This window comes from Pyxicephalus adspersus, chromosome 4, assembly GCF_032062135.1.
Source record: "Pyxicephalus adspersus chromosome 4, UCB_Pads_2.0, whole genome shotgun sequence".
Taxonomy (NCBI): Eukaryota; Metazoa; Chordata; class Amphibia; order Anura; family Pyxicephalidae; genus Pyxicephalus; species Pyxicephalus adspersus.
Window position 1 is genome coordinate 13752301 of NC_092861.1, and position 22498 is coordinate 13774798.

Genomic DNA, 22498 nt, shown 5'->3' on the forward strand with positions numbered 1-22498 from the left:
TTGTCAGAACTGGAAAGGGGGGGCAGCATGATACTACCATTAACTTTAAGTTATCTATTGTGTGTTAGATTTTCCAATATAAATGGAAAGTCTAAAGCAAACCAGGCTAATGGTATTTAAGCAATCTAATTTAAATGTCAGGCTTCAAATTTGTCCTAATTGCCCTCAAGTTGATGAGGGGCTTAATGGTACACTGTTTAGCCTCTTGACTCAACCCAGACTTCAAATAAATGGTACTTGATGTTTATATCCATACAGATTATTGATTTATCTTGCTGTGAGAACTTCTTCCTACTGATAAAAGCTATAGTCATAGGTTTGTTTTTCCTCAGAATACTGAGATCCACAAACACCTGTACCAGTTTCTATTTTTTTTTTTTTTTTTCAGTTCTCCTTTCTCAGTTCTCCAGATATAACTGTTGGAACAAGCCATTGGTATGACTGTGCCTGTATATATGCAGTACACACTGGGTCTTTATCAACCACTTATAAATGTAATCCCTTACAAATGTATTTGTAGTGAGTGTTATGGATGAACTTGGATCTGCCTAAAAAGGTTCTCCAATTGGGTCTTTGTGAGAAGGCATAGGCAACAAATGTGCAATGCTTTTGAGGCATCAGAGAGGTATATTACCCCAAGATTTAAGTGGTGTCCCAAGAGTGCCCCATAGCTTCTCTGTGGAACTGATCAGTCAGAGCTGCCTCAATTTAGAAATGATCTAACTGTTAATGTGTCATCTGAAGTTCCTTAGTCAGGGTTACAGACGTCTTATATTTGTTTAGGGACCAATACCCTAGATACCTGCCTCATATGTATTCTCTGCCAATATTTACCAAACATATGCCTTTTAATTCCTTGTCAAAAAGCTTGTAACTTACCCCTTTTAAATTGTTGAATAAGGTAAGATATTTATTCACCTTGCAAATAATCTATTGCATTCCTATATAGTTGCAAAAATAGTGGGAACGCATCCAACATGATATTCTGTATTTTCACTTTTATGCTAATATGGCATTTAGGAATAAATTGTCCAAAAGCAAACTACTTTAACTTGGTATTAAGCTAGAGCATTTCTTATTATAATTTCCTAGTTTCCCTCTAGGCCTTGACTCCAGTTTTTTTTTTTTTATTTTTTTTTTTCTTGAAGAAATGTTTATAAACAATATTTCTTGGGTTTTTCCCATCTCCTGATCTGTCCATCAGCAAAAACGTTCATGATGGTTAAACAGATAGCAGCCATTTTTGTGGAAGGGTATCTATCAATGCTCCATAGTCCTTGATGCACAAATCTTCTTTTACTCCAACAGGACATGTACAAATACATCCTGTACTTGTAACTCTGCTCATTGGGTCCTCGTAGTCATATTGCTCCCAGGCCTGCCTTCTCTAACATAAAATGATGTCTATTTTAGACCTATTTTAAGGCTGCCTTTTGCATGCTCAGCTACCTTGTTGCCTAAACTAATCTCATTGTTATCTTTCTGGTGTTTTCATTTAATATTTACTACCCTAGGATCAGAACTTATTCCATATATCCCTGAGTGCTGAACCATGCACAAGGGCATTTTCCAAGGCATCACTAAAGCCCCCTTGTAAGCCTGAGTACATGTTTATTAGGGAAGATGGTTAGTGGACCTGAACTGATATGTATGTAGATGGCTTCACTCACTGCTTCCAGTTCAGCCTTTTGTGCACAAACTTAAGAGGAAATTAAGATGACCTGCAGTGCCCCCGTCCCATAAGTTTGTCAAATCTTGGGGATTGGATCAGGTTAGTCTCATTTGGTGAAACTTTCTTATGTTCATCAAACCTACAGTCTACAGTGTTACCTTTTGTCCCCTTTCAACAAATCGTTTTGAGCACTGCTTTTTCTGCAGAACACTTCAGGAATTGGTGTTTAACTTACTATGTAACTGCCTCTGCAATTCTAGTGCTTGCACCTTTTTTTTTTTTTTTTTTTTTTTAACATGTGGAGGGAGGTGAGGGATTTGGAGACTCGGATACAAATAAAACCTAAACGGTCTTACTCCATCATTTGGCCCTTTTTGGGATTCAATTTGTGGACTATATTCTGTATTGATAACCTATTAGGCTGGGCAAGTGGGTCTCTACACCTTCTTACTAGCCAGAGCTGCAATTGTTTTGGTTGACATTTTCTGATTAAATCTGTCAACAAATTATGTGTTGAACTTTGGATATATGGTACAGATTCAGATGTTTTGTACTGTAGTCCTGCACTTGGGGGTTTAGTCCTTCAATCTAAACAAACACAATCATGTTGGAACTCTTCCACATTAACCTTTAGAAGTAGCCCACACTTGACTATGTTGCCACAAGATTCTGCTAGTGAAGTGTTCCTCATTCAGCAGTGCTGGTTGAACTTTCTTCTGTTATGACTGATATTTCACATCTGTCCACTGCTCTGTAACTTACCTGTTTTACATAAACCCTACTATACCAATTGGAGACACGAGTCATGCATTACCATGACATTGGTTCCCATAACTTCTGTTCCTAAACGTTAGGTACAGAAACCAACTTTGCTCCATGTGTAACTGTGTCCCAGTACAGACTGGTGGGAAGCTACTAGCTGTCCTCCAAATGCTCCATACAAAAAGAGCTTGGTCAAACTGACAGTACCTGTATCCAACAGAATATTTGTGCAATCACACTATAAATATTTGGCCTGGCTTAATCCCTTTCCAACTGTAATATTAGGGACAGGCCTGGGGCCTGACATAACGCTCAAAAGTTTAAGACTAATTTGTCTCATGAGTCTTGTCTTGCACTGGTGGCTGTGGTTTCTCAAACTGCTGTAAAAGGAGCCATGCACAAAGGTGTGCACAAGCATCCCAATTTCCTAATTGTGTTGTCACTACAGTTTCCAGTGTGACAAAACACTGGTATCAAATTTACCCAAAATCTGAGCAATTGGATTTGAACCTGTCCTGATAACACAGTAAAGAGGGAAGTACTCTGGTTTGTTAATGTATCAGAACGATCAACTAAATATTTGGCTTCTGTTCCATTACCATACTTTTATGTTTAACAAGTATAGGCATCTGTCTTAGCACAACAATGATTAAATGTACAAACTTGGCTGTTTCAAAGACAAAATGTTTATTTGCGAACAGATTTAAAATCTTGCAATTCAAAGTCAGACCTGGATTTGTAGGAGTCTTTAATACACCACCGTTTAGTGTATTGAATTTTTCTTGATACTACTGACTGGAACCCCCCAAGACACTGAACCTTATTGGATCACAGATCTAGGTCGGAGAAATTTTTCTTTTGGAGCAGAAAGTTGTTTCCCTTCACCACGAAAAAATACATATATTAACCTGACTGCTTCTCCTCAAATATCTGGTTTTATACTTCTGTCTACAGGGTAAATCTGTAGACTGTTCACAAAGCGTAATCAGAACCTTACTTGCCAGACATGCCTAACTTTTAATGTAACTTTCTAAATGTGTATGCTTTCCTTCTGTAAAGTAAGCAATACCTGTAATATAAGAGATTTGTAAATTCACAGATATAAGTAAATAATAGGGACTTCAATGTATCAGAGCAGGTAAACCTTATCAGTGCCCAGCCTAGTATTGAAATAACTCAAATTTAGACGTGATAGGGGAAAGTGGGGGGAAAATAGGCTTTTAGGTGGCACTTAAAAATGTACTTTAGATTTTTTTTTCTTGTGTTCCAGCTCAATGTATAATAACCCTAATTAATGTAATGTCTCCAATTATCATAACATAAAAATATTTTGCTACATCTTTACAAGTACAGCTGATACTCCAAAAAAAATACTTGATTCAAAAAGTCTGAATCTCCTCCCACGAGGCATTTCGCCACTAAGGGCTTCCTTGGGATATGTAACAAATGTGTAATCTTTAATTATGATGAAATGAAGAATTTTTAAAACCAGGTACAGGTATTGTTTGTATAGGTATCATTGATTTATTTTGCTGAGTTTCCTTAACATAACTCTAGTTTATCCAGGGAGGGCTGAGCCAAATGTTAGTTCACTCTATAAAACTTGAGAAAATGCCTTCCAAATGATGAATAAAAAATGTGCTGCCTTTAGGTGTTTTCACTGAGATCTATGAATTGTTACACAAGGAGCATGTGGAGAGCAGCCTGACTGCAGCAAATCCAAACAAGAAGGAATTTTTATACATTGAGTTGGAACACATTTTATGTGCCTATTTTCTTCACTTTCCCCATCACATCTAAATTTCAGAGATTTGGGGAAAACAAACCTTGGCTATAGATGAGGTCCATAAAATTCTGTAAGCTCCACATTTTGCAAACTTTACATCAGAAAGAGGCATTCAGAAATCCACAAACAACTTTTGTCTTTTATACAGAAACTTGGTGGTATGTAAGCCACCCAATCATGCATAAGGCAATTGTGGCATCACCTTAACCTGACCAGAGTATGAACAGGTTCAAGTATTGGTGGGTAGCAGGTGTAGCTATGTCTTGTCAAAGCTTTTCAGATTTTCATGTTGACATTATAACGTGTAACTGAGTTTGTTGCAGAATCTAACATATCTTCCATACGGCTGGACAGCTAATTCACCTCCAATCAATAGCAATTATGCTTTTTTATTACATTTAAAAATATCAAAAAAATATATCAGAATCAAAAATATTTATAAAATAAACAATGAAGTGGTATGAAGTAAAGTAACTGGACCATAAGTTATTCATTCTTTAATTTCAAAGGCTAAAAAAGGGACTTGCAGGGTTGCTGTTCACTTTGGGCAAATCAATTTTCTGTCCCCCATTGGGAAAATATAGTGTTATTCTGGTCCTTTTCATGCTACATAGTGATACATGATTAAACTGTTGTCCAACTAACAATTGTATTGTGCATCCATTGATTTTTCTGTCATCATTATGACTGGACTGCATGGGCTTTTGTCTGGGACAAGGATCAAGAGAACGAGTCCAGTGAAAGCAACCTGTTGAATATTTTAGGGGGGAACTTCTACCTCTTTCCCACCTAGAAGCTTACTGGAGTAGTTTTAGACCTGGCACACAGCCTTTGGTGCATCATAATAGCCCTATCCAGGGGAAGTTTCTTGGGGAAGCAACATTTACACCAAGAACTTGGTAATGTACACATAGTGTGGGCTAAACAATCCTGGTCCTTTAAAGGGCACAATTCTGGAAACAGACAGAATGTGTGACGTGGAGGCGACCATGCTGACAATAGCCAGTTAGGCTAGTTTGATTCTGTGTTACAATGTAATCTGCTTTTAAATGGTTTTTACAGTGCAAAAACACCACACAACATGAAATAAAAATGCATTTTTAATTATATTTTATGATTACATTGTTGTCTAGTTCATTATTTTTTATAATGTATTATATTATATTTATAATTATCATACCCGGGAGTTAATTCTAAGAATTACAGGCCCACAATATAAACAAAAATTTCTATGCAAAAAAATAGGATCACTTTTTGCATCAAAAAAATGACAATTAGAATGCTAGGGGGGTTAATACAGATAAAAGACACGGTACATAATATATCCTGTTTTATTATCTAGGATCTACCATGTAGCAAGACAAAGTTCCATAATAGTCAAAGCACATTAGAAAAGGTAGAGGGGAGAGAAGGAGGTAAACATGATGGTGGGTATATGGAAAGTTCAGAGGGTAATACTAGGGTATGGGTAAAGGTTTGTAGCATATCAATCCCTGGTGGTTTAGGGACTTCCAGGTTATTGAGCCATTTGTATTCCACCTGAAGAAGCTTGGTGTCCAAATTACTCCAGGATTGCTAAGGGATGTGCTTGAGACCAGAGAAAGTGATCATAGATTAATCAAATTTGTGTTGGGAGCCCACATTATAACTTTTATAAGTGTAATAGAGTATATGTTTATATATTCTCTTTTCAAGGGCTGTTTTTGTTTTCCAAATGTAAAAACATCTGCACTTGCAGGTAATGAGGTAGTTGGCTCCTTGAGTTGTGCAGCAGATGGAAGTGGTTGGGATGATGTACTGAGCCATTAGGGAGGGGTATCAAATGGCCTCCTGTGTCAACACTGGGCACAATGGCTATATTTGAAAGTAAACTACCCAACCTTCCACCAAGATCAGGGGTAAAGTGGCTTTGTACTAGCTGATCTCGATGTCAAGATTTTCTAAGAAAAAAAAGCTTTACTCCCTACAAATTTCCGTAAAAGGAGGGTCATCACTTAAGATGTTCCAGTGTTTTTGACAAATCCTTTGAAGATAGGTTATGTTGGGAATTATATTTGGTAATAATCCTGGGTTTTATATTGTAATTTGCATCTAGTTTGGTTTAAAAATAGTTGCTGCCTTGTGTGTGTTTTTATTTTTTACAGGTTATCCGACAATGACATTATGAATCATAATGTCATTGTGGGATTCCTGGACAGTGGGAACTTTGCAGTCACAGCTAATTGAAAGCAGGTGCCTTCAATTAGCTGTAACCGCAAGCAATATGAGGGCAATAGAGGTTGAATGGAGATATTATCTCCATTCATACCTCTACTGATCTGTGATTGGCTGAGAAATAGGAAACCCTGATGACCGCTCAAGCATCATCAGGGTTTCCCTTTCCTCAGCAACTCGGGGGGCAGAGCAATCAGCAGAGCTTTACTATGCTGACAGCTCTGCTCCACTGATCGTTTCTGCAGCCCTAGAGGAGCTGTGACATGTATTCTGTAGCGCTGCAGGAGCGATCAGTGGAGCAGAGCTGTCGGCATAGTAAATAGTTAAATTACACAAACGCACACATTAATAAAATAATTTTAAAAAAAGCCTTGTCCTTTTTTTACTTATATTTTAACTCATTCCCTGAAAGGGTTAAAATATAAGGGGATTTATGTACCCCCATACTCATTCCCCAGGGTGGGGCAGTGGAGATCTGGGAGTCTCCTTATTAAAGGGGGCTTCCAGATTCCAAAGTCCCTCTAAAAATGTTTATAAAAACCCCATTGTTTTTAGTGGAAGCTTTCATAAAAGCTTAAAAACGCTTGAAAAAGTCTCCATTGAGTTCAAAGGAAGCATTTTCCCACATTTATCCAGCGTTTTAATTTTTTAAATGTTGCAAGCAACGTTTAAGATAACGCTCAAAAACGTGCCTGAAGGAAACGTCCTGGTGTAGATTGGCCCATGGGAATGCAGTCCGTGTAGACTAAAGCTTCATACACAAGTCCAATAATTATCGTTAGAAACAACCGATTGGCCAAAAAAGTGACCAAGGACACCGACGAACGAGGAATGTCGTTGGAAATGAACAACCGCCACGGTTGATCTCATTGGCCGACAATCTTTCACTATCGTGTGTACAGTATCGTGACGTTCAGTGATTGTGCATGTTTCTGCGGTACACTTTCTCCTTTACATGTCCCTCCCTGCATCGTTTAAACAATTGTATCTAGTGTGTGGACAGTGTTGGTGGATTATATATGAACGATCATATTGTTACAGCATGTACAGAATTGCGCACAATATGATCAAGTATAATCGTGCATAATCATTGATCGGTCATAATCATTCTTTTTTTATAACAATAATTATTGGACGTGTATACCTAGCTTTAGCCTAAAATTGATTTGACAGGTGCTCTTTAATCTTCATGTGAAGTACAGGGTTATGGAATAGTGTTATGTATCTTTTTACATCTGTTTGGAGGCTGTAGAAGCTCTACAGTGCTGGAAAACCCAAATTTTTCCTCCCATTGACTTTAATGGTGTTCGACTTTGACATTCGACCACCCAAATTTTTTGCTATATTCAAGCGAATAGCTGCCGAATCGAATAGTGAGCTATTCAACCAACACTATTCCCAGCAGTGTCTTTCCTGACGTGTCAGAATTCTGTTGACCTTTTAAGAATGTAGACATCAAGGAAGGGTATAGAAGTGGAGTCGGAGTATATAGTAAATCGAAGACTGAAGTTATTTTGTATATGGTTGAAAAATTCTTGGAGTTCTATATAGCCCATCCAATACAGGAGGATGTTGTCTATATGTCTGCGCCATAGATTAATCATTCTATAAATCTGAACTTTAATTGCAATGCAAAGGGGACTGCTGTGCTGAATATACCCTTGTAGCTGCTACCATTTAGCTTGCTGCCTAGTTACCCAAAATGATACATGAATGATTGAGGATCCTTAATCTGGTCATTAGTTCAAACATAGACATAAAGCTGGGTAATGTGCAGCCCCTCAAGTCCCTTGGTGCTTTGTCTTCCACATGCCAAACCCTGAGACCAGGGATACAGCACAGACTTTGGGTACTCAAGAACAGGGCTGTCCTTTTCTGTGAGCCCTCACCAATCCACTAAATGTTGTAATGCAATTGAATTCTTATGAATTGTTTAGTGTTGCAATACATGTCTCCAGATCTCTAATATCACAGCAGTATTCTTCCTGGAGCCCTTGCTCCATATGTGCATACATGCAGTGCTCTGAACTACTAGCTGTAGCAATTTACAGAAACCTAATTTGGAAAGGCTGCAAGACTGTTGGTGGTGGTTGACCATCTGAGAGAAGTGTAGATCTCAAAAAGATGCTAAGCCTTGACCAAGAGTTAACATGGAATCCTCAAAGCAAGCTATCAAAAAAGGGTGGCTCAAAATGGTACCACAAGGAGGGGTATGTGTTGAGGAATACAAAGCAGGATATGCATGCTACAACTACAGTGGGGGCCATTGAAGGCATATAGGACCTGCTAATTGAGAGGCTTTTATAATAAAAGCTAACCAGTCAATGTAATTCTAGTTGCTTAGAATCTTAAGTATGTTTAAGGAGATTTTGAGCATTGGGGGTGCCATGCAAACTCTGTCATGTTTTGTTTTTGTAGATGTATGGTGACTGTACAAAGGTTGGTGGTTGGCAGGCTGGGGATAGCAGGAGGTGTCACTTTATCCAGAGCCTAAGATAGTGTGGTTTAAAAGAGTGGTGCTTGATCAGGGGATGTTATTTTAGAAAGTGGGGGGTATGATAATAGGTTAAGGTTATAGATATTTCTGTGCCATTGACCTGGTCTGAAAAGTGGCAGAGTGATAAGAATTGGGTTGTGGCCAGAAATGGTGGGTTAGGTTGCAGAGTTTGGGAAAATAGAAATTGTGTGTCATTAAAGTTACCAAGTATCAGAGTAAAATGTGGAAGCCAAGAGACAAAGTTGTTCATAAATTGGGAAACTAAGGGGGCAGAGTCAGTAGATAACGGCAACAATGAGGACTTGAGGGTCTTCCATAGAGCTTCCATAGAATGTTGCTGCAGTCTGAAGATGAAAGCCAAGTTTCAGTGAGAAAGTTAGAGAGGAGGTTGTGGATTCATGTGAGCTTCTTGCAGGTGGATCTGGAATTCCATAGATCACAAGCAAAAGTGGGTAGGAATAAGGGAGTTGGGCAAATAGGAAGAATCCTGTTGAAAGAGTAGGGAAGAGCAAGGTTGTGAGGAGGACCTTGGTTGGGTGAGATGCAAAGCGCAACAGGAGAAGGGGCAGACACTTCCTTGTGTGGTATCCTTTGAGTTCATTGAAAATTAAGAATTCCAAATTGGAATGGTTTTCAAGAGAATTATGCTAAAGGTGAGGATATTGCCCTGTAGATTGTTGCCAGGTTGCAGTCCTTGGGCACACTAGTGTCCATCCAAACAATGAGTGGTATTGATTCGGGAGACAAGTGAATAGTCATAGAGGGTTGAGGCAGGGGTCAAACAGGAGAGATGTTGCTGCTGGCTAGGGATGGGTGTAGGGTGAGTGGGGAACAGGTTCTAGTCCTGAGATTTCAACTTCAGCACCTATGGGAAGGCTGCTCTTGCCTGACAAAACGGCACCACAGTGTTTTTCGTTAGAAGTTCCATCAACATAAATTTGTTTTCTCCCTCTGACAATGACATACCTCTGGTTACACAAATTCCACGTCTCCCTGCTCTACAAAGTCACTTGCTTGTGTGACATGTTCAGAGGTCCATCTAGTTCAGGATAACTAGTTCCCCGGAGGATTGTTCTTGGGAGAAAACAATGCTAAATGTTTGGCTCCTCCTGAGGTTCTTGCAACCCTTTGGTATATCTTTTAAGGGCAACTAACAAAAGAACACAAAGGACCCAAATGTCTATTTCAGGATGCAGCCAAACATTCTCCTTGGCTTAAGTTGACAATCTAGTCATTTTTATGTCCCCTGAAAACATTGCTGTAATATCAGAACCCATGAACTGAGAGTCCAAAGTCACCCAAATGCTGTGACATCCTTCATCTATAACAAGTATGCTTTCTGGGTTCAGGTCTCTACACCAGTCCTTCACTGTGCATACAGTGGGGGAAAGAAATTTGATGCCCTCCTGATTTTTGTACATTTTGCCCCCTGACCAAGAAATGACCAGCCTAGAATTGTAATGGTAGGTGTGAGAAACAGAATTAAAAAAAAAACAAAAAAAAAAACCCAGTGCTCAAAAGTAACAGCTTGATGTTCGTTGTAATGATTGAAATAATTATTTGATCGCTTCACAAAAGATGGTGCCGTCCATTGTCCCTTCAATGCATTGAAGGTGTCCTGTAATGTGTCCACCTCCATGTTTGACGGTGGGGATGGTGTTCTTCATCAGTGTGGTTGCAGATGTCTTTCTGGAAACTCAAAGCGCATGTATAACAAAGCAGAAACATTTATTTTTTTATTATGTTTTACAGGAAAAAACTTTCACTTGGCAATGCCAAAGCATTTTTTTGTCCAAAATGATCAAAAAATATTTCTGGGTGGCCTACAGGATATTTTTTAGCTTTATTACCAAAAGGGTACAGACTTGTGAAATTGTAGTAATGTGTTTCACCAGGCTGTAGTAATGTGTTTCACCAGGCTGAATTTTGTCATAACGTTTAATGGCGTTAATTCGTCCTCTGTAAAGCACGTCGTGGGTGTCCAGCTGTATTGGAAACTTCATTTTAAGGCGAAAGTCTTTGACCCCTTCATCACTTATTCATCATCATTTTGCGCCACTCATGCTCCTACATGACATGGATTGTAAATTGGCATCTCTGTAGGCAGCATTTCTTGACTAAGAAAGCGTGGTATAGCTGGAAATATTTGGTTTTGGTAACCTCATTGCTGTCACGCTCAACATATCATACAGGACAGCTGTAATAAAAACATCCTTGAAATTCAAAGGCTGTGGTTGCCGTTAACCAAAGCATAGCCGTCCAAAAAGTTCTTCCCTACCTTCTTTTTACCACTTTTTTTTTTTTCCTCCCCGGACATCATGTAATTAACACTGTAATACCATGTGTCAGGTTTGTGGCCTGAGTAATTTTGATTCTTAAGGGAGTTTCAGGAGCTATGAAATTCAAAGAATCTATGAATCTCATTTTAAAATTAAAGGAAAAACACACATTAACCGACTGCTTTGGTTTACAATTTCATTTTTCAGTTTTCCTTGACCAACTCTGTACAACAAAAACATCGTTGTACCTTGGTGCATTATGTGCTATGAAAACTTACCGCTGGTAAAAAAAAAAGTGGACAGAGTATCGCGCACAGGTTTTTCCACTGAATTCCCAGGAAGTTGTATCATATAATTGGGTGTGCATACCTGTCTCTTGCATGTACTCGGGCATAGAATATGTATTTCTCTGACATTTGTTTGGGTTTGTAAGGTTGCATGTAACAGATATATTCGTCAAATTTGTCAAGAAGCACTCAGCACATGCTACAAGTCAGTCTGTTACACCTGTGTACATCTGCATTGTCTATACTGTAACAAGAGCCACTAAATATTACAAATTGCATCATCATTAGCTGCCAATTTCTATGTATTTCAAAGCACTGGTGCAAACAACAAAAAGCACAACAATGCTGGCACTTCATTTGATCACCCTGCATTTCAACAGTCTGTCCAATGACAAGCTTTGCAAAATCAAGTCATGACTATATGGCTATAAACGGAGCAAAATCTCTCAAAAGAAAGCGGAGCTGATTAAAAGTTTTTTTTTAGATGTTTTAATACTGTACTGTTTTTCATGATGAAATATCTAGTCTTTTCTATAGGCAGTGTGTCTGTATGATATCACCCTTGGCCTCTTGTAAGAAAATATTCCTGTTTCCCTTATCCCTTTTCTTGAATGTCAGTATCTTCACTAAGTCTCTATTAGCTTAATAATTACACAGATCCTAAAAAACAAGATATTTATTAACAATGAACACAGAATTAACAAGTAATCAACAATTATTCCCGTTAAGCTAAATAATAATCGCATATAGACAAAGTAAAATATGTTACGCAAAGTCCGTCCTCTGTACCCTGCACCTTTGAGAGAGAAAAGAGATTTAGGGCATTTGCTCTTTTTTTTTTTTTTTTTTTTTTTTTTTATACATCTCCAGGACCCCTGTCCACATCCAGTCACACCCATACATCCACCCAATTCTGGAAACACCCTGCTCCCAGGTGTCCGCTGATATTCTCCAGTAGGTGGTGCTGCTGTATTGAGGGCAAGTCCTTTGAGTTGGTCCTGGCTTCCTTGATGTCATTTGATAACAGTGATGTTTACACACCTGTCAGGATATTCCTGCTCACAGAGGTGTTATCTCACTTTCCCACTGTCCTTCCCAGAGGCTTTTCAGAGTCAACCACCAACAGCCAGTTTGCATATGAGTGCTAATTTCATGCCACCCATGTTGCTCATTCCAACATATGCTTCTTTGTGCCTGGATGCCACACCACCATCACCCTTAGGCAGAGCTCTCATGGGCACCATCACCCTTTGAGCCACTCTGTCTTCCTCTCTGTTGATTTATCTTCCGGGCTACAGGATCACCATAAGTAGGGAATACACATTCACTCCTCATTCATACGTTCTTAGCTCCCTTCCTAGGGCCGAGTCGAGAGTAGGGACTGGTTCACCATTATAACAATCCCTAGCCTAATACATACATTCTATTTCTTAATACCTAATATTATATCATAAGCATATCAAACCTAATACATGCAGCCCAACAATAACCATGCTAACCTCACTGAATAAACTACTTTAGCATATTAATGAATTTTCAACTAATGTTTGTTATACCCACGACTTGGTATCAGGCAACTGTTTTCATTATGCCCTGCTACAATTTTTACATATTAGACATTTTCCCGGATCTTTGCTCTGTTGTAAAGTTTCCAGCTCATACGAAATGGCTTTCCAGTCCGCTTGTACTTCTACCCTTTTTGACAGATGTGCTACCTTTTTTATATAAATGTTGGGTTATGCAACACATGTAAATTTGTATTATTGACAACACCATTGCAAAAATGAGTAATACCACCATAGGATGGATCAAATAATTCAAAACCTCACTGGCTCTCCCACCAATAACCTTCAGCATCTTTCTCCAACTGATGTACCCCCTGCATAATTTCCTTCTGATTTATGATATACTACCAAGGTGGCATTGGCTCCCTCTTATTGCAGTTTTGTCAGAAGTTTTTCATCCATCTCCCATTCTGCCAACCACTCCTGTAGTTTCCCACCCATACCCTGGTTCAGGATTTCCAGCTCCACAGGGCTATTATATTTGATATTAAGTGACATGTTGGTACCGGATGGAAATACGTAGTTCCACTCTGGTGTTTGGATTTCAGAGACATTGCCCAGAGTACACAACGCTATCAACAGTTACCTCCATTGAAAAACCTTGTTCCATGATCAGCGTCATTGTTGTATTCTTTAGTAACAAACCCTTCTGTGTCCTAAATAATATATTGGCGTTTTATTCCAGGCAATGATCTCCCCACCCAGAAAACAAACTGAAGAATCTTCCCAACATTTTTCTGTTACTGATTCATATTGGCCTGGCATGCATAAGACCTCATTGTATCGCTTAGAACAGCGGGAAACATCAACCTGTTTACAACCTTCCGCCCCCCCCCCCCGCCATACCACATGTGGATAATTCACCCTTGGATGCAATATAGTGGACTGCCCAGTAAGCAAACCTATTGATACAACTGAATATAGGGTTCCCACGGGTGATTTTTGCATAAGGCACTAAGGAGGAGGCATAGCAGTTTTCATAATCAAAGTCAGGACAACCTACCCAAGCATTTATCCACCACTTAGGATTAGTAAACGGTATATGCCTTGGCAAAAGTTATCAAGCTGGGTCGCTAATTCATACGGACCCTTATGTAAAGCCTGGACAATCAGTTCAATATTAGTAGATAATTCCGACTGCCCTTGTGTGCATACCCAAGCCCACGATACATTTTTACCTTGTTCCACCACAGTATTCACTAATACTTTAAAATAGTTAACAAAATCTCTTGCTACTTTTACTTGAGTGTTAATGTTATGCTGTTGGATGTTATTAATGATGTCATTGATCTTTTTGAGCCACCAACCCTCTTACTATCAAAGGCTAGGGCCAAAATTTTATTTAATACTGAGATCCACTTCATTAAGAACCCCCATACCAGTTCCTATTCCCCCTAATATCGTGTTCACCGCATCTCTTCCCCCGGTTGTTCTTCAGGTACAAGCGTCCCTTACGTGACCTCATAGGTTTTCTTGTACCTTTAGGAGCAAGCCATTGGTATAATGCCTGTACCTGATTTTGTGTGTATTTGGTACATGTTGGGTAGTACATCTTTATTAACCACTGCAAAATGTTTAAAATGCCATGTGGTAAATACATACTGTACATTGGTAGCCAATGTTTGTGATGATCCCAGATCTACTTGGAGAGGTTTCCCTCTCTCCAATGAAGTATGTTCCTGCTCTGCATCAGGTGTTCCCATTGTGCATCACTTTATTGGTTCAGGTGAGGCATCAACCAGGTGTATCTCTCTCCCAGGTCTAGATCTGGTGGTCCACTGCCCCGACATCTCACTGTATGACCAATGGGTCTGAAATGCCGTCCCATCAAAATACCCATAACTGGCATCTTTCCCTTCCGTTGAAATATGTGAGTGACCCCCATCCCAGCCAATAACCCATTTCATTCAAACTGTTGCATCCACAAACGATTGTAACGTTTCCGGTATGATAAGTCCTTGTTATCTTTCCTATCTTGTACTTCTGCTAAGCATGAGGGTAAAAGCTCAGGTATAATGGCCTCCTTTTCTTGCTCCTCCCAGGCCTGCCTTCCTTCCATATCATATGGAGTTCTTCTCCCCTGTTTCCTGTTTCCTTCGTAACCTCATTACCTTTCTGGTGTGCTTTACTTTAACAATGGCCACTCTTTGAGGCTCCAAACTTGCCTTATCCCATCCATCCCTGAAGACTGAACTGTGCATCAGGACCTTTCTAGAGGCATCACTAAAACACCTGGTATGCCATAAAGGCATGTACTCAGTCAGTGGCCTAGTGATATAGGCACCATCAGAAAAGATGGTTATGGGCCTGCACTAAAATGGGCAATAGCTTCTCTCATGGCTTCTAACTCCACTCTCTGGGCAGAAAAGCTTCGTGGACATCTAATCAAAATTTGCTCATTGTTCTGGGGGCACCACAGGGCATATCCTGTGTGAAGTCTTCCTCCATTCCAGTACCTAGATCCATCCACCCATATCTTCAGGTCTTTCTCTACCTGCCACTAATCTAAATACTTCCTTTGACCTAGCCTGATGCACCTCCCCAGTCATGCTGCTCTCCTTTATATTGCATCAATTGAGGGAGAATATAGGTAGCATTGTGTGTCACTGTGATATTCCTAGTTGTCAGGTCCAGTAGCCATCTAGCTACCCTTTGGGAGGACACTCCACTGAGGGTATGCTCCAGAAGCATGTCAATGGGAGAATGGGGTGTCTGCAAGATGATGCTCCCAAATCCCACTACATGCTCAGTTGCAAGAACCACCCAGTGTAATGCCAAAAGATTGGCAGGTACCCATTTGCCTTGTCTTTCTTGCAGCAACACCGCTGTTAATGGCAACGGCAGATGCATATACTTGCAATGCAAAAGGCAAATCGGCATTCGGATTACTTAAGGCTGGGGCCCGCATCAGATTAACTTTTAGCCTGGTGAAAGCTTCCTCATGCTCCTCAAACCAGTCCAAGGGATCTGTCTCTTTCCTGTCCCCTTTCACTAGATCATATAGGGGCTTTGCTTTCTCTGCAAAGCCTTCAATAAAGTCTCTGCAGAAACCAACAACCCCTAGGAATTGCCTCAGCGCCGTCTTAGTGCTTGGCCTAGGTAGTTCTCTGATTGTTCTCTGATCTCCTCCCCCCCCCCCCCCCCCCGAGAAACTATGACCCCTAAAAATACACTGACTTTCATCAACTGTGCCTTTTTGGGATTTAGTTTAAGGCCTGCATTCTCATCAGTATTGGCAATTCAGCAGGGCATAGTGTTCTTTACTCCATTTGGAGAAGGGAATGTCATAAAATGGTCTCAATGTCCACCATACAGATGTGAAAGTATGTTGAACTAGACTTGAACCCTTGTGGCAACCTGCAAAACACATACTGCTTCCCTTTAAATGTGAATGCAAATTTGTATTGACTATCCTCATGGATTGGGATTGAAAAATATCCATTAGAAATGTCAATTGATGAGTTAAGCCCTCTGCAAGAGTTAAGTGCAATCATCATATCAGGCATTTTAGCAACCACATTTGTAATGGATGGTGTACATTTTGTTAAGGGCACAAAAATCTAAGGTGGCCCTCCAACCCCCCTCCTTTACTGGCCACAAAGCTGCATTTGTCTTTGATTGACATTCTTTGATGACCTTTTGTGCCAGTAAATTTCTTACCATGCTTTGTGTATGGTATTCATGCAGTCTTCTGTACTGTTTCTGTGGTGGGGGGGTCTGGTCCTTGAATCCTAATGATCATATTTGAGACCTTCCCACACATTCATTTATGCTGCCACAAGATCTCTGCCAATGCTTCGTCATTGGATTTTAAAAGTGCTGGTGGATCAAGGCTCTCATCTGTTCTCACTGACTCATAGCTGTCCACTGTCATGTGCACCTTATCTTTGTATCTGGATCCTTTCCACAGTACCCAATTACAAAGATCCACCATCAATCCATGTTCCCTCATGACATCAGAGCCCACAATGGTTCCCTCATGTGTTGGGAAGGAATAAACTCTGCTCCACACACAAGTTCCCTATGTCAGTGGGCACTAGTATTGATTGCTAGGATGGCACTGTCCCCCAAATCCTCTCAAAAAAATTGCTTTCCTTCTGAATCTTTCCCTAAAATTAAATTAGTTAAACTGGCAGCTGCCCCTGTATCCAGTAGGATATTTGTGCGATGGCCCCCAACCACACCCTGGGCATTTGGTCTGCCGCTTTTGTCCCTATCTAGTTGACAAACAAGGGACAATCCTGGGGCCTGACCTCCCTATGGTTTGTGGTATGGATTGGATGGGGGTGGGGCTCTATATTCCTCTGGGATTTCTACCATTTTATTGGCTACGCTATGCAGTTACCTTGATATTGGGCTATACAGTGTCTCCTTGGGCACTCTATTATTCTCTCCCATTGCTCTATCTGATCCATGCCTAAATTCTTTCCTATTAGCAGTTTTCCTCTCACCTACCAGTTTTTTAGGCATTTTGCATTCCTTCATTATGTGGCCTGTGTTCCCACATCTATAACATCTGCCTAAAAATCTCACCCTCATTTCACTTCTAACTACCTCTAAAATCTTCTTATAAGGTCTTTTCTGCTCACTTGTCTCCTGGATCCAGTCCCTTAACCACCTTGCCGTTAAGCCCGACCTTCGCTCGGGCACAAAAAAATTGCAAGGATGGTTAACCCCGAGATTTTTCCCATCCTTACTTACCTGGTCCCCCTGTGCTCATCCAGCGTCGTCCGTCGATCTCCCTCTCCAGCGTCGGGTGCCAGCGACATGGTCTGTAATGTTTGTAATAAAACTCCATATGTTTTATACTTTTCTATATGTAGCTGTGCCTGTGTTTTTAGAAATTTATTAAAGATATTTTTTAAAAAACTTACCAGGTCTGGTGTCTTGAAAAGATCAGGAGTCTCATCAAGGCTTTCCTCAGCATCCCGCTGTGTACCTTCCCCAGCATCCTTGTCAGCTTCTCCCAGGCTGCACACCGATGGGCGACCTTCATCCTGATCTGCGGTGAATGACAACAGATTAAAGTACCAAAGTTTAGGCACATATGTCATCTGCTGCAGCACCTGACCGCTGTGAAGCCTTTATTTTGTTCATCTCCTTTTAGAACACGGTACACAGGTTTTGAATCTTTTGCTTAACATATTTAATATCAGCGGCAGGATGAACGGTCTTGCTGAGCTCCGCCATAGCGTCATACGCCTTTAGTTTCATCTGTCTGTTTGAATAATCTGCAGACTTCACCTTCCACAGGCAGGGATGGGACCTGTATGCCTCAATAAACTCACGCAGGAAGTCAGGGTTATTGAAAGAATCATATGCCATGATCTGTGAAAAACATTAAAATATAAAATGTAACAAAACTATATACATAATATTTAGGATAACATGTAAAAATATGCAGCATCACCCACCTCAATGTTCGTTTCTCGATCGAATTCTCGGACGAATTTTCGTACGAACGACTGCGCTGGATCTTGCACTTTGCACTTGTGATTTCCCACAGGACTTTGCAAACACCCACCCACTTCCTTGTCTGTGACGTAATTATGTCTAGCCAGAGAGCCACACCTATGTCCAGAGAGGAGATGGAGGTTTTGGTGGAGGTCCTGGAGAAAAGTGACTATGATGGTAGAAGGGGGCATTATAAATCCCAGAATGCCAGGAAAAATCAAATATTAGAGAAATTGCAGAGGAGATTGCGGCACAAATATGTGGAGAGTTCCAAAGATCAACTGCTGAAAAGGTGGTCTGATCTGAAGAACAGAGAGAGGGATGTGCTGCATACTTTGAGGCGACGTATTGACAGAAAACGTAAGTAATTTTGTCACTTTGTACAAGTTAATTTTTAAAAAAAAAATTTGTTAAGTTATGTAATTTTTTTCAAAATTATTTTGAATTTATTTACATTTGTTTAAAAAATTGTTTTGAAATTTTAAAAAACTTTATGACAATTTTTGCTTTTATGCATTAGGACGGCGTGCTCGGGAGGTAGAGGAGCAGCCGCAGGAGCGTCCGGAGGAGCTGGTAGAGACAGAAGGTAGGATATTGGTGTATATTAAGAGAAAATGCATAATTTCGTAAACATGAAAAAACATATTTTTTCCATATAGTTCAAAAACTTTTTTAACTTTATTTTTATGCAGAGTGCATTCTGGGGACTCCTGACCAGGCTGGCCGTCCGGAGGAGCCGGTAGAGGTGGAAGGTAGGATATTGGTACATGGTTATATGAAAAAATTGTATAATTGTCTAAATATGACAAATAGATCATGTTTGCACTATATGTAAAAATATATTTTATTTTTTTTTTATGCAGAGTTGATACTGGTTTCCCCTGCAGAGGAGGTAGTACAGTCTATGGTGGAAATTGAGCCACGTATGAACCCAAATTTTAGAGAGGTAGGTTGCATATAATTGTGTGTAATTTAACTTTTTATTTTTGTTTGCTCTTATTACAGTATCAGAGGGAGAGTGAGAAAGTGAGCCATGCATGTCAGGGCAGATGGCAAAAAGAGTTGGTAAGCATTCATATATTGTTTATACGAAAATGTGCCATATCCATGTGTCGGCTTCACAATATATGTGTACCTAATATTCTTTTTCATTCCTACACAGATTTTGTTTCACAAAGAAAGGAAATTTTGGAGAAAATGGAGGTCATGTAGCACCGATGGAAGGAAGTGGCCAAGACAGTTCGCGAGGCGAGAAGTGACCTGCGGGCACTCCAAAAATTTTAAAAAAAGGAAATATTATTTTTTTTTATTTTATACATTTTTTACAATAAAATTATTTATTTTGAAACAATTTGTGTGTGTTCGTTCAATTATTTATACTTGACTGGCAGGTAAGTAAATTTGAACTAAACAGGTTGAAGTACTGCAGTGAAACAGGATGAACTCCGCTGGAAGAAACAGGATGAAGTACTGCAGTGCAATAGGATGAAGAACTCCGCTGGAACACTCCGCTAGAGAGAGAGACTCATACACAATACAGTATGTATTGAGCGAACGTTCGTTCATCGCGCATGCACAGACCATGGACGATCACTGAACGACCGTACACATGATAGATGGTCAACGATCGTCGTCCAATCCGATCCGCTGGTCCGGTCGTTCATTTCCGACTATCCTCGTTCATAGGCGTCGGTTACTTTTTTTACGAACGATTTTTGGCCAATCATCGTTCATTTCCAACGATAAAAATTGGAAGTGTGTACGCAGTTTAAAGCATTTGTCCCTCTGGTATCTCTTCCTCCCATTATCTGTTGTAATTCTCTCATCCTATCAGCTGTATTTCCCCAGTTTGAGATCATCCCAGTGGATAGACCTTTATGACTACCAACTGGGTGCTGTAGTTTCTCACATAGTTGCAAAGGAAGCCATGCGCAAAGGAGTGCACATGCATCCCTATTACCCAAATTATATTGTGCCACTACAGCTTCCAGCCTGTTAGATAGGCTTATGGGTGAAGCACCAGTTTCAAGTTTGCCCAATATCTGACACAGATTAGTGCGATCTTGGATGGAGTGTTGTGGAATGGGTATTAGAATTCATTTTCAACTATTCTACTCGTTGGCCTACCCTATCTGACACTAGAGTAAAGAGAGGAACTTTGGTTTGGTGATTCCCCCAGGACCATCAGCTGAAAATATTGGTTGTTCCATCATCATCCTGTCCCTTTGCTCCTGTGTCAAATTGGCACAGGCATCCCTGTTAGCATAGCACTGATTCACACTTGACTCCCAGTTTCTGCTTTCCAGGATAACACATCCTGCTCTTTTTGCCAGAGTTGGATTTTAGAATCCTCCAACTCTTAAGTGATGCAATAATATGTTCCTTTCCAGCCTCTTTCTGTTCTAGGGCAGCAACAGATTGCTCTCTAAGTTTGCATCTCACCTCGCATTCATCCAACCTATCATGCAATTCATTATTGCATTCCACAAAGTGGTAAACCTCTTCTTTTAGCTCTTCACATTCACTAGGCTTACCATTTGGATCCACTATAGAGACATTCTTGTGACAACTCTAGTTGTTCTTTTAACCGAGTTCTTTACGTATACCACTGAATCTTTCTCTTCTGATATCTTTCTCAGTAACATTCTCAACACATTTGCCATTCTTATTTTCTTTCCTTTCTTCGACTTTGGCTTAACTCTTCAAACATTCATTACGCTCATTACATGGAACCACAAGATCATTGAACTGATGTGCTAAAGCATCTTCTGCCACAGACTTGTAGTCTGTAGAGGCATACTTCTGAACAAAGCGTTCCACTACGTCCATTGTTATGCTAATTAGGCACACAATGCTAAATGTTGGCTAACAATAGACTTTATCTAGCTACCTATAGACATACAAGAAAGTAACCACACCTATATACAGCTAGACAACCACACAGCTGTTTGAACTTTAAAACCTGGACTCTAGTCCACTAAGGAGTTCCAGACACACAAACACTGTCTCCCCTTAACACAACTGAATTCCAACCCTCACACAACGATTCCTATTCGGATCACAGATCCAGGCCAGAGGGATCTCCTATTGGACAGAAAGGCTATTTCCTTTCCCCGTGAGTAAAATATAACTCTCACCCACAGTTTTTCCTCAAAGATGTCGGGTTTTATCTTTTAGATCTACAGGGTATATCGGTTACCAAAGGATGATAAGTCCTTTTACCTCGCCGGCTACACTGAACAGCTAAACAGGCCTAGTACTCAAAAATACAGTAAAACATCTGCAGCACAAATATATATACCTGCCCAAGCTACAGATTTTCTACTCACTGATGAAGTGGTACAGAAAATCCTGTGAAATATTCAAGCCTGGATTTCTAGCTCACGAACCAGCACAAACCTTGTCCTTAGCCAAGAGGTGTCTTCAGATCTGTGCCCCTTATTAGGGTCTGGACTTCTTTTGGTTCTCAGGGATGTAAGAGAAAATAGGTTAGGACATGAGTTCTACACAGAAATTTCTACGCTCCTGCTTCTGGGGTGCCAATAATGTAAGAAAATATTCCTGTTTCCCTTATCCCTTTTCTTGAACGTCAGTATCTTCACTAAGTCTCTATTAGCTTAATAATCACACAGATCTTAAATAAGATATTTATTAACAATGAACACAGAATTACCAAGTAATCAACAATTATTCCATTAAGCTAAATAATCACATATAGACAAAGTAAAATGATACATGACCCGGGCACAGCATTAGAAGCCTTCCTCTGCTGTGACCATTAACCACCCCCCAAAACACCCCACAATAAAAAAGACATAACACATTTTCTTGGTGAATAATTGGCCACAGCAGCCCCCTTTATTAACCATGTATTTGAACATATAAATCACAACATTTTCATAACCAGAACACTTTTTAAACGGATCCATGAAAGTAATAATTTTTATATAGTACTCCATCCGTTTCCGCTTTTCCGACCAGG

The 22498-nt window shown here is 40.0% G+C and overlaps 1 protein-coding gene across 1 annotated transcript; it reads right to left on the reverse strand.

Annotated features, from left to right (window-relative positions):
* Window positions 1–20246: 20246 nt before the first annotated feature.
* On the reverse strand, window positions 20247–21345 carry LOC140329689 (posterior protein-like). The gene is made up of 3 exons (XM_072410080.1): window positions 21243–21345; window positions 20874–21062; window positions 20247–20590 (listed from the first exon to the last, which is right to left on the reverse strand). The coding sequence occupies exons 1-3, from the start codon at window positions 21343–21345 to the stop codon at window positions 20247–20249; spliced, it is 636 nt and encodes a 211-aa protein (XP_072266181.1).
* Between the last annotated feature and the right edge of the window lie 1153 nt (window positions 21346–22498).